Source organism: Xiphias gladius, chromosome 10, assembly GCF_016859285.1.
Source record: "Xiphias gladius isolate SHS-SW01 ecotype Sanya breed wild chromosome 10, ASM1685928v1, whole genome shotgun sequence".
In the NCBI taxonomy this organism is placed as follows: Eukaryota; Metazoa; Chordata; class Actinopteri; order Istiophoriformes; family Xiphiidae; genus Xiphias; species Xiphias gladius.
This window is the reverse complement of record NC_053409.1, coordinates 21,015,027-21,029,285: the sequence shown is the minus strand read 5'-3', so window position 1 is coordinate 21,029,285 and position 14,259 is coordinate 21,015,027. Positions and strand designations below refer to the sequence as shown.

Sequence of the window (14,259 nt, the reverse complement as noted above, 5' to 3'; positions counted from 1 at the left end):
CGGTACAGAAGCCATTAAAACATGAAATAAGCTGCAACACACATCCTCGGGTTAGAAGTATATTCTTTTAAAACAATTTTGAATTTAATCTGAAAAAGTAGAGCACCAAACAATAAATTCCCCATAGCAGAAAAGAGGCACTCCATCCTGACTAACCAGTTTTGATGCAAATAGCTAAACAACGGATTGGCTACTGAGGTTTTTCCCTCAAAAAATCTTAGCTGAGAGGTAAAATGATTTGTCCTCTGTGTTTTTTACAGGGAATTTCATAGACATGAGAGGCACAATGCAGTTCAGTAAATATGAATACACAATAAAAAACAAAACACAAACACAATCAGAATACATATGTATGCAAAAGCAAATAAAAGGCTTCACTGTCCCTTCACATTTTTATGAGCATTCTGCACCGTTATCACGACAAATAAAATTACATAACCTTGAAATCAAAGCTACATACATCTTCAGAAAGGGAAACACAAAATTAAAGCAGTGCACCTTTAAAAAAATTTTTTATGTAAACATGAGTGAACAAAGCGTTTTCTGATTTTGAAATCCAATCTCAAACTGGTAACATAACCATTTGAAGATGTGAATACACTTTTTAAAGATGAGACACACGGTGTTAGCGATCAACACTGTGCTTATTTTCGCCCTCATTAAACTTCTGTTGTGACAACTGCAGACATTTTACCTCTTAAAGAGATATAAACAATCCACATAAAAAGTTTTCAGAATTCAACACTGCAAAAATAGTTTAAATCATAAAAATACACGTATATATACAGAGAAGAAGTAATGCATTTGGTGAATGATTACTTACATTTTGAGCTGAAGCACAGTAATAGTCAACCGACTCACGCTGTTAACATCATTACTTTAGTATTACTTACAGTAAGTGATATTGATTTATCCAGTTACACTTGAAATGCAAGAAAACATACTATTGAGTGATCATCATAGCCCCTTGAATTTGTGTGCAACATGTTTCACACAATGAGAAACATGAAAAACAACTGGAATGTTTCAAAACCACAAGAGAACACAACATGTCTTACTCCCCCGGTTCAACTGACCGAGTCAGTTGAACATCAGAAATGAAAGGATGAAAGTGCATCGTCAAAACTCATAAAATGTTTATGGTCATCTGTATAAGAGAGAAAAAAGCTGTTTGTTTAATCAAAGCAAAGACATGAGATCAAAAGCAATGCTAGCGTGGCTCACTGCATAACTGCATCACTGCTGCATAAGTACAGATATACCATATAAATAGTAGTCAAATATTTACCAGTATCAATAAGTGCTTACGTTCTAATGTATAAATACATCTTACAGTATTCATAATTACATATTAACTTCCTCTATTTTTGTGCAATAGCAAACCCCATGCATTTTTACCAAGATAAAAACCACAACATTAAGAAAAAATGCAACATAAGAAATATCGTTTAAGATTGTTTCACATTAACCAAGCTGCATCCGTCGTCAGCAGAGCTGACAGAACAAAAAAGGAAAGGCTCTCCTTTGAGTGAACTCACCGACAGCGCCATCAAAATAGGGTACCTCGACATTTTTCCTTATTGAAAAACCTTTTGATAAAGAAATGATGAAAAGCAAAAAAAAGGCACAGACCCTTGCCGCTTGATTAGAAGCACCAAACTGCACAAGAAGCGTCTACTTGAAATTTGGTCAGACTGTTTCATAATACACATACTTTTTCCCTTATACGTAGTCTTTATTTACTGCACTACTGCATCACACCTTGATATGATTACATTAAACAACAGTCTATTTTGAAAGTACACATACAGTAAAATACACTGTTTGTATGCATCTAAGAAAGAGTATATGTAAGGACATTTGTACAGAATCCATAAATATAATTTATGTGCAATTGTATGCAAACTACTATGTCAAACAAAGGCATATTAGCATAATATCTTTCCATATTGCACCTGCACCCAATAATGATTCTCCACCTTGCAAACCATCCTGCAGCTCATTCAATCGTTTCAAAGAGTCTCTGAAGAGAAGAGCACAAGAGACAGGACAGGTTTCTTCTTCACTGTGAAGGTTTTATCTCCACTCAGATTCAAAAGGACCTGTCTGGGGTATGTTCAAGACCAGAGGAAGTGTTTTTATATTGCCTCTAATGGGATAAAGATGAGGTTATGTGCCTAAAGGGCTGAGGACAACAGGGTTGCAGGTGTAGCAGGGGGGCGTCTGTTCCTGGATCAGATCAATGAGGGTCTTAATGAGGGTCTTCTGTGGTAATCTTCAGCGAGGCGATGGCTTTCAAGCAGGTTTGCACATTCTCCTCCTGTCTGCTGTCCCTGACGCTGGGGTTGAGGCTTTTCTCCTGAGCGGCCTGATGGGAGGAATGCTGGTTCTGGCCTCTGATGTCTTGTCCCCCCATCTCGGGCCCGTAGACAGATCCCTCTCTGCTGCTGCAATGCTGGCTTTCACTGCTCTGGGGGCTCGGCGCCGAGGAGGGGGGGGCATCAGTGCTTGAGGAAGGCGGGGAGTGTAACATCTGGAGCCCTCCGACGGGAACAATGGGGAGCAAACTATGGGACTGCTGCTGGGAGTGCAGCGGGAGGTGGCTGAGGATGTTCTGGTGATGAGAACTGGCAGCACCAGGCAGAGCAGAAGCCAAGCTGCTCCTTTGATCCTGAAATGACATATTGGCAGCGTTATGAGCAGTTTCAGCAGTGCCAAGATAATTTCTCATGTGAAAATATATAATAGCTGGAACAAATGCAGAAATGTAAGAAATACAGCATTATTATAGCACTCAGAAAATGTATACTTCTTCCACAACAGAATAATCCCCTAAACTTGTCATTTCAATAAAAGAAAACTGTAGAAAATCATTGTATGTGCCAAATTTTTAGCCAAATAGCGCCAAGGCTCGAGGGATTGCAATGTCTTTCCACCACATTGATCCAATCTGAAATATCGCAACAGCTATTGGATGGATTGTCATTGAATTTTATCCAGACATTCATGGTCCCCAGAGGATGAAACCTACTGACTTTGTTGATTCTCTGACTTTTGCTCTAGCACCACTATGATGATGATATTTGTGGTTTGGAGGTCCAATTTAATTTGCCCATTGCTTTTGCCCATTGTACTTTGTGTTTAGTGCTAATGAGCAGATGTTAGCATGCTAACATGCTAAACTAAAATGTTGGACATGCTAAACATCATACCTTCTAATCATCCGCATGTTACCATTTCCACTGTGAGCATGTTAGCATTTAGCCCAAAGCACTGCTGGGCCTAAGTACAGCCTGACGGAGCGTGGCTGTAGACTCTGTCTTGTTTCAGTTAGGTAGGATCAGTAGTTCATCAGAGAATTGAAAAAATATCGCAAACAGCCCCATCTTATGTTAAGAAATCGATTAAAACTGTTTCTAAATCTGCATCAAACACTAACCAATTTTTTTGCCCATGGCATAACTTTCTACCAAATTTAATCAAAACCTGATAACAGGTTCTTTAAAATACCTTACTAACTGTTTATTAATCTGACAAAAACAGATTAATAAACACAGAGGACTAAAGACCTACTTGGCGGAGGTACTGGGTGCAGACTGCATCATGCTATTATTATTATTATTATTTTATTATCATATTATATTATATATACCATTTCCATTTCGAAGGATCCTTGTTGTTGAGCCATCTCCATCTTTGCTTGGTGTCTGGTTTTATCACCGCTGCCTTTGTGTTGATGCGAGCCTCTACGTGGTGAAACAGCTCTCAGCACAACCCTCTGCCGGCCCCTGACTGAGGATTCTCGCTTTCCAGCCAGCTCCGATCCAGGAGACATGGGTCGTTCAATCGAGACCGGGGAGAGGTGCTGAATGGGTGTGAAGCTGGGTGAGCTGGGCCTCAGCGGGGAGGTATCCCATCTGGGAGAGGAGCGACCTCGCGGGGAGAGCTCTCGCCTTGGGGATGGGTAACGCAGACGTGAAGGGGAGGGCTCCCTGATAGGAGACTCCCAGCCAGGAGAGAGCAGACAAGAGGAGTAAGGATCAAATAGAAAGCTGGCCTGGTCTGGAGACAGCATGGTCAAAGAGTCTTCATCCACAGACTTCTCTCTTTGGTCGGTGGCGAGGACAGGTCGATGGTCCGAGCCCGTCCACCTGCCAGAGGGCTGTTGGCGGATGTCGGTGCCAGGCAGAGAGACAAGGGAGCAGCCGTGGATGGCAGCCGTGGCTGTAACTGACAGAGAAGTAACTCCACACGGCTGAGGACTTGTACTTCTTGAACGCATCTTTGGAGTGGAGTCGCCTTCATATTCCTCATCCTCATCATCGTCTTCATCGATTTCATCAGCTTCTTCGTCCATACCGTCAGACTCCTCTGCGTCTGAGAACTGATGTTTGGTTGTGACAGCCACCTCTGTCTTAGACTCTTGTTGGCTGTCGTCAACTTTAAAAGACAAGGGCATCCATTTAGTTAAAATTTTGGCATTTTTATAAATTTTGGTATAATTCATGCATATGCAAGAATATTACATATGCCAGTATCTTACCATGTTCCTGTATCTCCGTCTCATCCATCGTCACTGACACTCCCAGTTCAAGACATTTCTTCATGTGTGCCTTTGACTTCATATGTTTAGTCAGGTTTCCTATAGAAAGATAAAACAAATAATAGGTAAGACTCATGGTTTTGATCCAATTTTACTAATTGTTACCAATTTTCACAAAAAAATACCTGGATTTTTAAAAGGAGCAGATTTGTGTAGACAGATTTTCACCTGAATTTTATGCCCCCATACAACCGAAAGTTGTTTGTCCTACCACAAATAGGACACTGGTCAGTTTTATGAAAACCAAGTCCAACTCCCAACAATAGAAGTGAAAAAAAAAACGAGGAGACAGTACAACTGAGTTGCTGATTCTGCACGACAGTCTAGCACAAACTTCAGAGTTTTTACTGCAGCTGCTAATATTATTTTTAAATTCTGATATTTACACACATTTTTGTGTCATTAATTGGTTTTAGTGAATTTTCACTCATTAATAGTCAAAATAAATGCTGATAACCTCCAATTTCTTTAATATAAACTTAAAAGTAATGGGTCTTTTCAAACATCTCTACAGTGAGTATAATTCATTTGTCTTGAAGCTTATAGACATGCCCACCTTTAGTTTTAAAAGCAAAGTTGCAGACCCTGCAGATGTATGGTCGCACGTCTGTATGGGTCCGGATGTGTTTTTTCAGCATGCTTGGCTTCTTACAGCGAATACCACACTCCTCACAAATGTACTTCCCCCGGCCTCGACCTCTGACATACACATAGTCTTCGTTGGACTTGTACCTGAAAGATGGATGCAATCTAAATTTTAGTGAAGAAATACAAAATAAAATATGCTTGAAAAGGTAAAAAAAAAAGCAAAACCCTTTAGATAGCACATCTTCTAACACCCTAATAAAGCTGCTGTAATTGCTGTCAGCAAAAATGACAAGTATTATGATAACTAATATCTTGACTGACCCTCCTTCGAAGATCTTAACGCGTGTTGGCGCTGTTTGGGTTGTGGTAGCCTCCCTCTCTTTCCACTCCTCCTTGGCAGTTTTCACTCTGCAGCTGATGTCTTTCACCTTCTTCCCGTAGGTGATGTCCACCTCTTTGGGCTCCGGTTTCCGCTGCAGCTGAATCAGATGAACAAACATTTTGCTAACAGCCATTTTAAGTGGACACCGCATCGACAACGTAATGTGATGCTTTCACACATGGTTTTACACAGCATATTTTGCAAACATGCATTATGCCGCTGCAGGGGGAAAAGTCCAACTAACTCCCAATTTAGTTGATTTTCAAGGATTTCCTGCCAAGACTGAGACTTCATAGTCACATGATGTTTACCTAAACACAGTTTTGGTGCCTTGTATTTTCACTGCCAACACATACTTTCTGTATTTTTTTGTCAAATCTCTAATGTCACAACCAGCAATGGGCTAATGCTGTTTTTCAGAAACTTGCCAATGGTGATTGAACCTTCCGCCAAAAGATTAGAAGTGTGCAGTTTGCCAAATTCTGGGTAATATGATCCTTAAAACTTTGTCCATTCCTAATGGTTATCACTTACTAACAAGTGGAGCTACCAAAGTGGAAAGATGCCCAGTGCAGCTTGAGTGTAAGTATTTGCCTTATAAATAGATTTTCTTATAGACAATGGTGATATTGTCATGACCCCTTACTAGGTCATAAAAGGGTTTTTACTCTTAAGGTCCAGACCAAATAGTTTTTTTTTTGTTTTTTTAATGTTTACAGCAGTAATATGCTTTAGAAACAATACAGAGATGGGATCATTTTCTCACCTGTTCCATGGTCTGCCTCCACAGGATTAGGGATGAAACCAGTTTCCCCGTGCCAGGCTGACACATGGCAGCCACAGTGTATATAACCTTGTCTCCCCTCTGCTTGGACTGCAGCAGAGCCAGAGCAGCACTAGTGCTCAGTTCAAGAGGGTTTGGGTTGTGGGAACTTACAGACCAGGTGGTGTACATGGAGGATAAAGGGGAGTTGCTGTGAGAGGAGCTTGGCTTGGTGTAGTTGAGGTAACACCAGCTCACACCTGTCGTCGTGCGAAGACTTGGAAACTGAGATAACAGTCTTGAATGCTCATTATCTGGGATCAGGGTGTCTTGACTGGTAACCAGCTGTGCCACCACATCCATCTGCACTTGTTTCTCCATGCCAATGTCTTTCGCTTCTCTAAGTGATGTCATGGAGTAGGGAGGCGAGCTGGTTTCCAAGGAGCTACTTTCCATAGCAGACTCAACGCCATGGTCAGTGGCCTCTGTCACTTTTTGCTGAAGTGCGATAAATTTACTCCTACGTGAGTCAGGTGTGGATGCACCCTGCATCTCTGACCTGTGTCCCTTCTCTTCACTAAGATTACATTTTCCCAACTCCACAGCACTCAGCTCCTCCACAATCTGCCCAAACATTCTTTCCTCTTTAACACGTTTTTGCTGCTTGACCTCCATGAAAAGGTCTAGGCTGCTGGCTGGGGATAGCATCCGTTTGTTCGCGCCACCGCTGGAGGCATTAGTGGTTGATATGGTTCTAGAGGTCAGAGAAAGAGGGATGCCTGTCTTGAGCTTAGCTGATGACAAATCAAGGGCTTCAACATTGAGGGTGTGCGTTGAAGGTGGTCTGGTGTAAGCTAATACATTATGAGAATCAAGATTTCCAGACAAACGTGAAGTTTGATGTTGAGAGGTGGCTGTGGTGGAGCTAACACTCTCATACTGATTGTCAAAAATCTGTGATACTGAGGTGTATGTGATACTGCCATAGGATGGCACATGAGTCTGTATTCTTACAGGAACTAACAGGCTTGGATGTGACAGCTGCGGAAATGTATTCCCAGTGGAAAATATTGGCAAAGTCTGTGGAAGAGCAGCAAGTGCTGTGAATGGAGGAGAGGTGCTGCTGAGGTACTGCGGAAACACTTGTGATGGTACTTGTGTTACTTCAGTGTCCATATTCAATGACTCCTGTCGCACCAGGTTTCCCCTCCTTCTCTCTTTCACAGCGGAGTGGCCAGCGCTGATGTCCACGTGTCTAACTTTGGATGTTGGAGAAAGACTGCCGTAGTCAAATGATATGCTGCGTACCTCTGGGAACTCCTTGCGCAAGTTACATGGCGCCTGCTCTGAGGAGGAGCGTCTCATTTCATGTTGTTGACGCTGGTTGAGCACAGAGAGGGAGTGCCCACTCCCTGGCACAGCTAAGAGCTCTAGCGGTTTGCCAAATTCATCCTGCCTGGCTGGAGAGCCTGACTTCAGGCTCTCCTCCCTGTCAAAGGAGAAGGTGGAGCTGTAAGATAAGTTGCTGTCTTGGCTCGGACTGCGGGAGAGACTTGTGCAGGCAGACTCAAAACTAGATTCACCAGAGGAGTGCTCAATATCAGCTAAGCGTAGCCGTTTCTTCTTTGGAGGGAGTTTTTCTGGAGGGAATTGTGCTAAAGTTTCACTTCTTTGAGGCCACTGAAACTCCTCCACATGCTTCTCTGGCTCCTTCACCTGCACCTCTGGAGCCTTTTCTGGACTGTCAGGTTCAACCGTGACCCTAATCTCTGGGACTTGTATGTTGGGCTGCCGCACAAGTTTGGGGCCCATTTGAAATGACTGCTTTAGTCTACTATCACTCCTTTCCATCTCATACGATTCACTTGCCTCCATAGCTTGATATGAAGAAATACTTTCCTGTCTCTGCCTGTGATACCTGTAGGATTCTGACTGTTCAGCGTGAGGCCTGTTTATCGAGTTTGTATGCTGAATAACTGAAATTACATTCCCTAAGTTTTTTCGACCAGAAATTTCAGGGCTAACTGATATGTCCATGTCACACCTGTCCATCTGTGTTAGCATAATTGAAGAATGTCCTTTCCCTAAAGACGTAATGCCCACTGCAGCTTGTTTGGAGTCATAGTCCTTGCTCGAGTCAAACATTTCTTCACACTGTTCATGATGGCCCTCATACAGACCAGGCAAATCCTCCTCTTCCCTCTTCTCTTTCCTACGCTTCCGGGTTGCCAATTCCATTGCATGTTTCTGATGGCTCATATTAGACGCCATAGAGGGGTAATTTTCCATTTCCAATCCTGAGGGTGAAATGCCACACTCGCTCATCTTTCCATGGCTGTCAGTATCTGCATGCCCATCATGTGCGGAGAGTTCAAAAGCAGCTTGCCGCCTGAGTCTCCTCATGCCCCCGGTGCTTGTTCTCTCATCAAATGAGTGGCTGCCTCTGAGAGCTTGAGGCATGGTCAGACACACTGCTGAGGACGTTGGCATTGAGTTGCTCCTGATCAGAGGCCCCACATCAGAGCCAGTGTCTATCTGGGTTTCTTTTACTTCCTCCCTCGCGAATGATTTTGTGTTTATTTTGATTGACTCAACAGTATCTTTCTCCTGGGTGAAAACCCGGGAAACACCTCTTTCTGAGCGTTTCCCGGTATATTCACTTGACTCTGTGCTGCGGGCCACAAAAGCTGTTGTCTGTTTAGGGCTTGGCCTGTAACATTTCCCAAACATGATTTCTTGATAGGACTTTGCGTTGGTGTTTGGAGGACCAGTCTGGTGCTCTGCACTTTCTGAGCGCGAAAAGTAGCCGGAGTCCGTGCTGCCCTTGCTAGACTGACTTGGAAGGGACAGATTGTGGTCAGAGTCACTGCTTCTTTTTTCAGACAGGCGAAGTGCAAGCCTCTGTTTGATCGTGCAAGATTGAATTGCACGGTTAGCCTCAGCAGCGGCAGGAGGTGCATTGATTTCTTGGGGTTGGGATGAACCATCCTGAGCTGACATCGACGTGGCTCCCTTTTTCTGAGCAATGAGATTTAGTACTTTTACAGCAGTGTTATCTGATCCCTCCACTGGAGAGTCCAGCAGCAGCAGCGGGTCATTAAGAGTGTCCTCGTCCGTGTCCGTGCTTTGCTCAGCATCAGAGAATAACTCTCCTTCCCCTTCAAAAGACCCCTGGTCTGTACTGGCATTGTAAGAACCAAGTTCTGAGGATGGCACTGTTCCAGCTTTGACCGAGTGAGCGTGGGACTTTCTGTGTTTGTATAAATTGCTCTTGGTTTTGAAGGAGAATCCGCAGGGGACACAGGGATAGGGCCGTTCCCCGGTATGTGAGCGAATATGTTTCTTAAGCACGCTGGGTTTGGCACATGCCCTTCCACAGTAATCACAAACATACTTCCCAGGCTTTTGTGGTCTCTGTTCCACCTTACAGACAGTCTCTGACAGCTGATCCATCCCTGAATGGGAACACTGAACTTCAGGTGAACTGGGGGACTTCCTGTGAGATGCAGGTCCTGGGGACTGTGCAGAAACTAAGTGACCTACAGCTTTCTGTCTGCCAATGGGAAATGGTTTTGTGGACTGTAGCGGATATGAAGACACCTCATAGTCTGGATGGCTTGTGGACTGAGTTTGGGAGAGCTGATCTTTTAATTGTAGTGATTTCCCTGAGTCAGACATTTCTTTGAAACCACATGTGTCTCCGCTCTGACCTTCTTGCATCTGTTGGTGCCACCCCTTGCCTTCCAGTTCGACTGATGGAGTCCTCCTTGTCTGTGCAGCCTCTGATGTACATTTTTTCTGTGCAACATTTCTGTCCCGACCCTCTGTGGAGCTTTTCACCCCTGCATTAGTTTCAAGTGACTCCATGAATCCAAGGTCACTTTCTTTGGGATCGATTTTCAAGGACAATATCTGTTATGTAACTGTAGTGATATTAACATACATGTGAATTGATTGCAGGGAAGGGTCATCTGAAAGAAATAAGACAGAATTGAAAATTAGACAATTCAAATTCGGATGGGTGAACAGCAATAATCTACACTGGGAGCATATGCATAAGAAGGTTACCAAGATGAAAAATTGGAAGAAAGTTAAACCCTCAACAATCAGTTCTTGAGCACAAAAAAGTACTGAGTGCAAATCCACTCATGGAGAGTGAGACCTATTCAAGGCGGTTTCCCTAAAGTCCTCCAGATAAATAGTAGTGAGTATAAAATTCATCGTGAGCTGCACCACAGCAGGAATGGAAAAGAAAAAATCTGTCTATTTACCAGCTTCCAAATAACCAAAGGTACCTCGTGTCAACCCTGGCAGATACCCCAGTTTTGCTGAAGTCCTGTGGACATGGCTAGGTGTGTAGGTGTGCGTGTGTGTGTGTGTGTGTAGGTGCGCTTAAGGTACATGTCAATACTGTATTATGTTTGTCATCAATGGCTGTACATATATGTATATGTATGCTTTGAGTGTGGTGTTGTGTGTGAGCTGAATGGAAATCACATAGGAATCTAATCCATCATCACAACTCCGTCTCCTTCCAGCATGCTTTAACAATCTCAAAATCAACTCCTTTTACTTAATGTGAATTATCACTTTTATTAAATTATTTGCCATTTTAAGTACGAATGTCTGTATATGAGTTAATAAATGATAAGCATTTAAAACTGTTTTCTGAGGGGGAATGTAGGGATATAATCTAGAAAACTTTGCATTGTTGGTGTCTGCTACAAGTGTTTGGCATATGCTTAGCTGTGAAAAATAGGGAACAAAGTACACCGCCAATGTACTTTTTTCCATTCTATATCCCAGATTTAACTTTCCACCTTCTATTTCACTTGTTGGCTTTCCGTAAACATTAATCTACATTTATATGTTAATTTGTACAGAGACAGGCCTCTAGCATGAACCTGGGCCAAAGCTGACTTGCAACCCCTGTCCCTAGATGGGCCTTTTCGCAGTATTAGCAAAAATCTAAACTTCACTGGAGGTCTGCGTGCCAAAAAATGAAAATGATCTGCTCATATAAATTCCTTTAAAGGAAAGAGGACAGGAGACATAATGTCAGAAAAACAAAAACAAAAAAATGATTATTTGAAGTATGGTATGTGTCTTGATGCATGCCAAAACACATACACGGTTAGAGCGTAGACAGTGAAGTGTGACAAGTCTACCTACCCTTCTGATGTGATATCTATTTAAAAAAACAAAATATTCCTCCAATGTATCAGCAACTGTTGTATCCATTGCCGGTATCATATCATATAACAAGTTCAGGCTCTTTGCCTCTCGTGGGATTCAAACCCCTTTAACCTGTCTGAGGTCCGAGGTACCTGTCCGAGGTACTAGTGGCATCGTCTCCACACTGAGCTGCACAAGACCACATACTGTACTATACCTACACACGCCGGACTCCAACAGGAGACATCATCGACCCCCGTGGTTAAAGTGAATTGGTTTTGCCACTACACTTTTCGTCTCATACCAAGGGGATGGGTCTCTGAGGGCACGTCGTTTCCATCTTCTCAGTATCAAATGCTGTGTCCTCCCTAACGAGGTTATGTAAGATTATCTGGTTCAAACCCTCTGAGTTCCCCTTAATTAGGACATCCTCCGACTCTCACTCTCTTTCTCTCCCTCCCTCTCTTTCTTTGTTAGCACGCCACACACTCCTCCAGCATAAACCAGAAGATATGAATCCAAGGTGACTCGAGATGCCGAGAGACGCTTGAAAGCAGCTGTAATGATGATAATCTCCCCTAATTTTTTTTTTCTTTTTTTTTTTTCTCTTCTCTTTTAATGAATGCCCATTCCCGCTTTTGGCTGTTTATGGTTCAGTAGCTCTGCTTTCAGGCAGATTTGAGGGCTTCTTCCAGAGCAGGATAGAGAAAAAAATAACGAAGGCATAGTATGTGAACGATGGCGTGGGGGCTGCCTCAGATTGGAATGGTCCATGTTTCAACGGGGAGGTTTACAGAGGTAAACTAAGTGGGGTGCCTGGGGGTAACAACATTCAGAGGCCTTGTAGGGAGCTCCCTTTCAAGGTCGGTCTGACCTCACTGCTTAGTTTCCATCCTCCGTGAGCCATGAGAGGAGGGAAGGGGAATATGGGTGCAGAGTGACAGCGAGATAAGACCCTCAGAAACAATGCATACCTTTGAACTAAGCACGACAGAGGGGGGAACAGAACCGACACATCCAGAGTCTCACTGACAAGTCTCTCGGCAGATTCAGACTTTTTGTACAAAGACTATACCGGCAAAACCTTTCCCTGCAAATTTCTTTCGCTCCCGGCAACAAGCACTCACCTATACGAAAATATATGACACGGCAGCAATGACGTGCAACGACAGGAGGCAGGTGGGTGGCAGTAGGTGTGTTTCGGGGCAATTGTGGGCTGACTGTGGTACAGTATGTCCGCATGGATGAAGAAATGACTTTATCGAGACATTTATTTGATACAGCCGACATTGTTGGGGCACATCCCTTACTGATTTCCACACACGAGAGAGGACAATGAGCAAACAAATGCCGGCTATGGAGAGCATCGTTATGCCGCTGCATTACATCATTAGAGGCTAAGTTGGCCATTAAAGGGAACAGGCATGAAGCCTCAGGCTGACAACAAATCCATAAATATCATAAGGAGATGACCGGCTTCCCAGAGGCTGGATGGTAAAAGCCTCTGTGGTACACTAACAACAACACAGCACATAGCATGCAGAATCAATCAGCAGCTCTCCCTGTGATCAGAATGACATAAAGCACACGGTCAGATGGGAAAAAAGCCACGGCTCATACAGCAGCTGACATTCAGATATCAAATATAATCCTCATACAAACCTGACATTTGAATAGTCCCCTGTCCCATATCGACAGTCACATGTGACATTCCTCATACTGCATACTCCTTTTCTCCATTCTCCTCGTGTCTGGGTAACAATAATGAAATAAATTAGCAAGGTAAAGTCCCATCAGTCATGAAGCTGCTGGCTGACTGGGTGTACATTAGAAGATCTATTGATGCGAGCTAGTCACCAGAGAAAATACCCAACCGTGACGTGCGGACCCAGGCACAAAAATAGCAAAGGGGCCCTGGGAGGGATTACACAACAGCCCACGTTTAAGGACGCTTTTCCTCTCTCGCTGTGTTTCAAAGCACAGCAGCAGCTGCCTCACACTACACACAAAGCTGGGGGTCGGATCTCATGATGCAAAGAGCTAAACATCACCTTTCCCGATAGCTGCGGTCCATTCATCCCCAGATTCAGTCATTTATTTTAGCCTGGACTGATGTGATCTGGGCGAAGACCCAAATTCATTCAGGTACCCGTATTCATTAACAGTTATTATCTATATAAATCTGTTGGACAGTGTGTGAATATATGCAGAGCAGAGGTGAGATGCAAAAGTGACAAGCACTTTGAAAGACACTAATCACATGGTGCAGCAGCTCTGAATGTACATTTCCTACAGCCTGGTCCTATTCAGTGTGTATACTGAGAGGAACTCAATGAGAAAGACAGCATGTGGCTGGCTGTGAGGAATGCTGCAAAAATTAGACATGTTCTCCGAATTCTGAGACGCCCACAGCCTGTTCAGAGCCAGTTCTTCCCGTCACGACAGGATTTGCTTTGTGAATGGAGAGAGTCGTGATGAGGGTGTCATTAACACGGCAAAAAACTAGGACAATACTGCAGATTATGTGCAGCTGCAAACCTCATCCTGTGAATCAGATGTATGAGTTCAGTGTGACATGGTGCTATTACTCTCTTATTACTCTGGCGCTATTATTACACGGAGCATCTACATTAAGGCAACAACTTTCGGAACATCTAAATACTTCCTCCGAACAAGATTTCACCAAAAATCAAATAGTGTGTTGACACTATTTTTATTAACCAAATTCCAAAGACCCTGTTTTTCATG

The 14,259-nt window shown here is 43.3% G+C and overlaps 1 protein-coding gene across 1 annotated transcript; it reads right to left on the bottom strand.

The window, feature by feature from the left end:
* Positions 1–103: 103 nt before the first annotated feature.
* hivep2b (HIVEP zinc finger 2b) lies at positions 104–13,318 on the bottom strand. The gene is made up of 7 exons (XM_040137897.1): positions 13,174–13,318; positions 6,340–10,307; positions 5,513–5,670; positions 5,160–5,335; positions 4,544–4,642; positions 3,653–4,440; positions 104–2,671 (listed from the first exon to the last, which is right to left on the bottom strand). The coding sequence occupies exons 2-7, from the start codon at positions 10,201–10,203 to the stop codon at positions 2,252–2,254; spliced, it is 5,505 nt and encodes a 1,834-aa protein (XP_039993831.1). The 5' UTR covers positions 10,204–10,307; positions 13,174–13,318; the 3' UTR covers positions 104–2,251.
* Between the last annotated feature and the right edge of the window lie 941 nt (positions 13,319–14,259).

Excerpts from the sequence above, each read along its gene's own strand:
- hivep2b (XM_040137897.1), bottom strand. The coding sequence starts at position 10,203 with ATGGAGTCACTTGAAACTAATGCAGGGGTGAAAAGCTCCACAGAGGGT. Across the intron at positions 5,671-6,339 it reads GGAGGCAGACCATGGAACAG|CTGCAGCGGAAACCGGAGCC; the intron begins GTGAGAAAATGA and ends CATCTGATTCAG. Across the intron at positions 5,336-5,512 it reads GTTAAGATCTTCGAAGGAGG|GTACAAGTCCAACGAAGACT; the intron begins GTCAGTCAAGAT and ends TCCATCTTTCAG.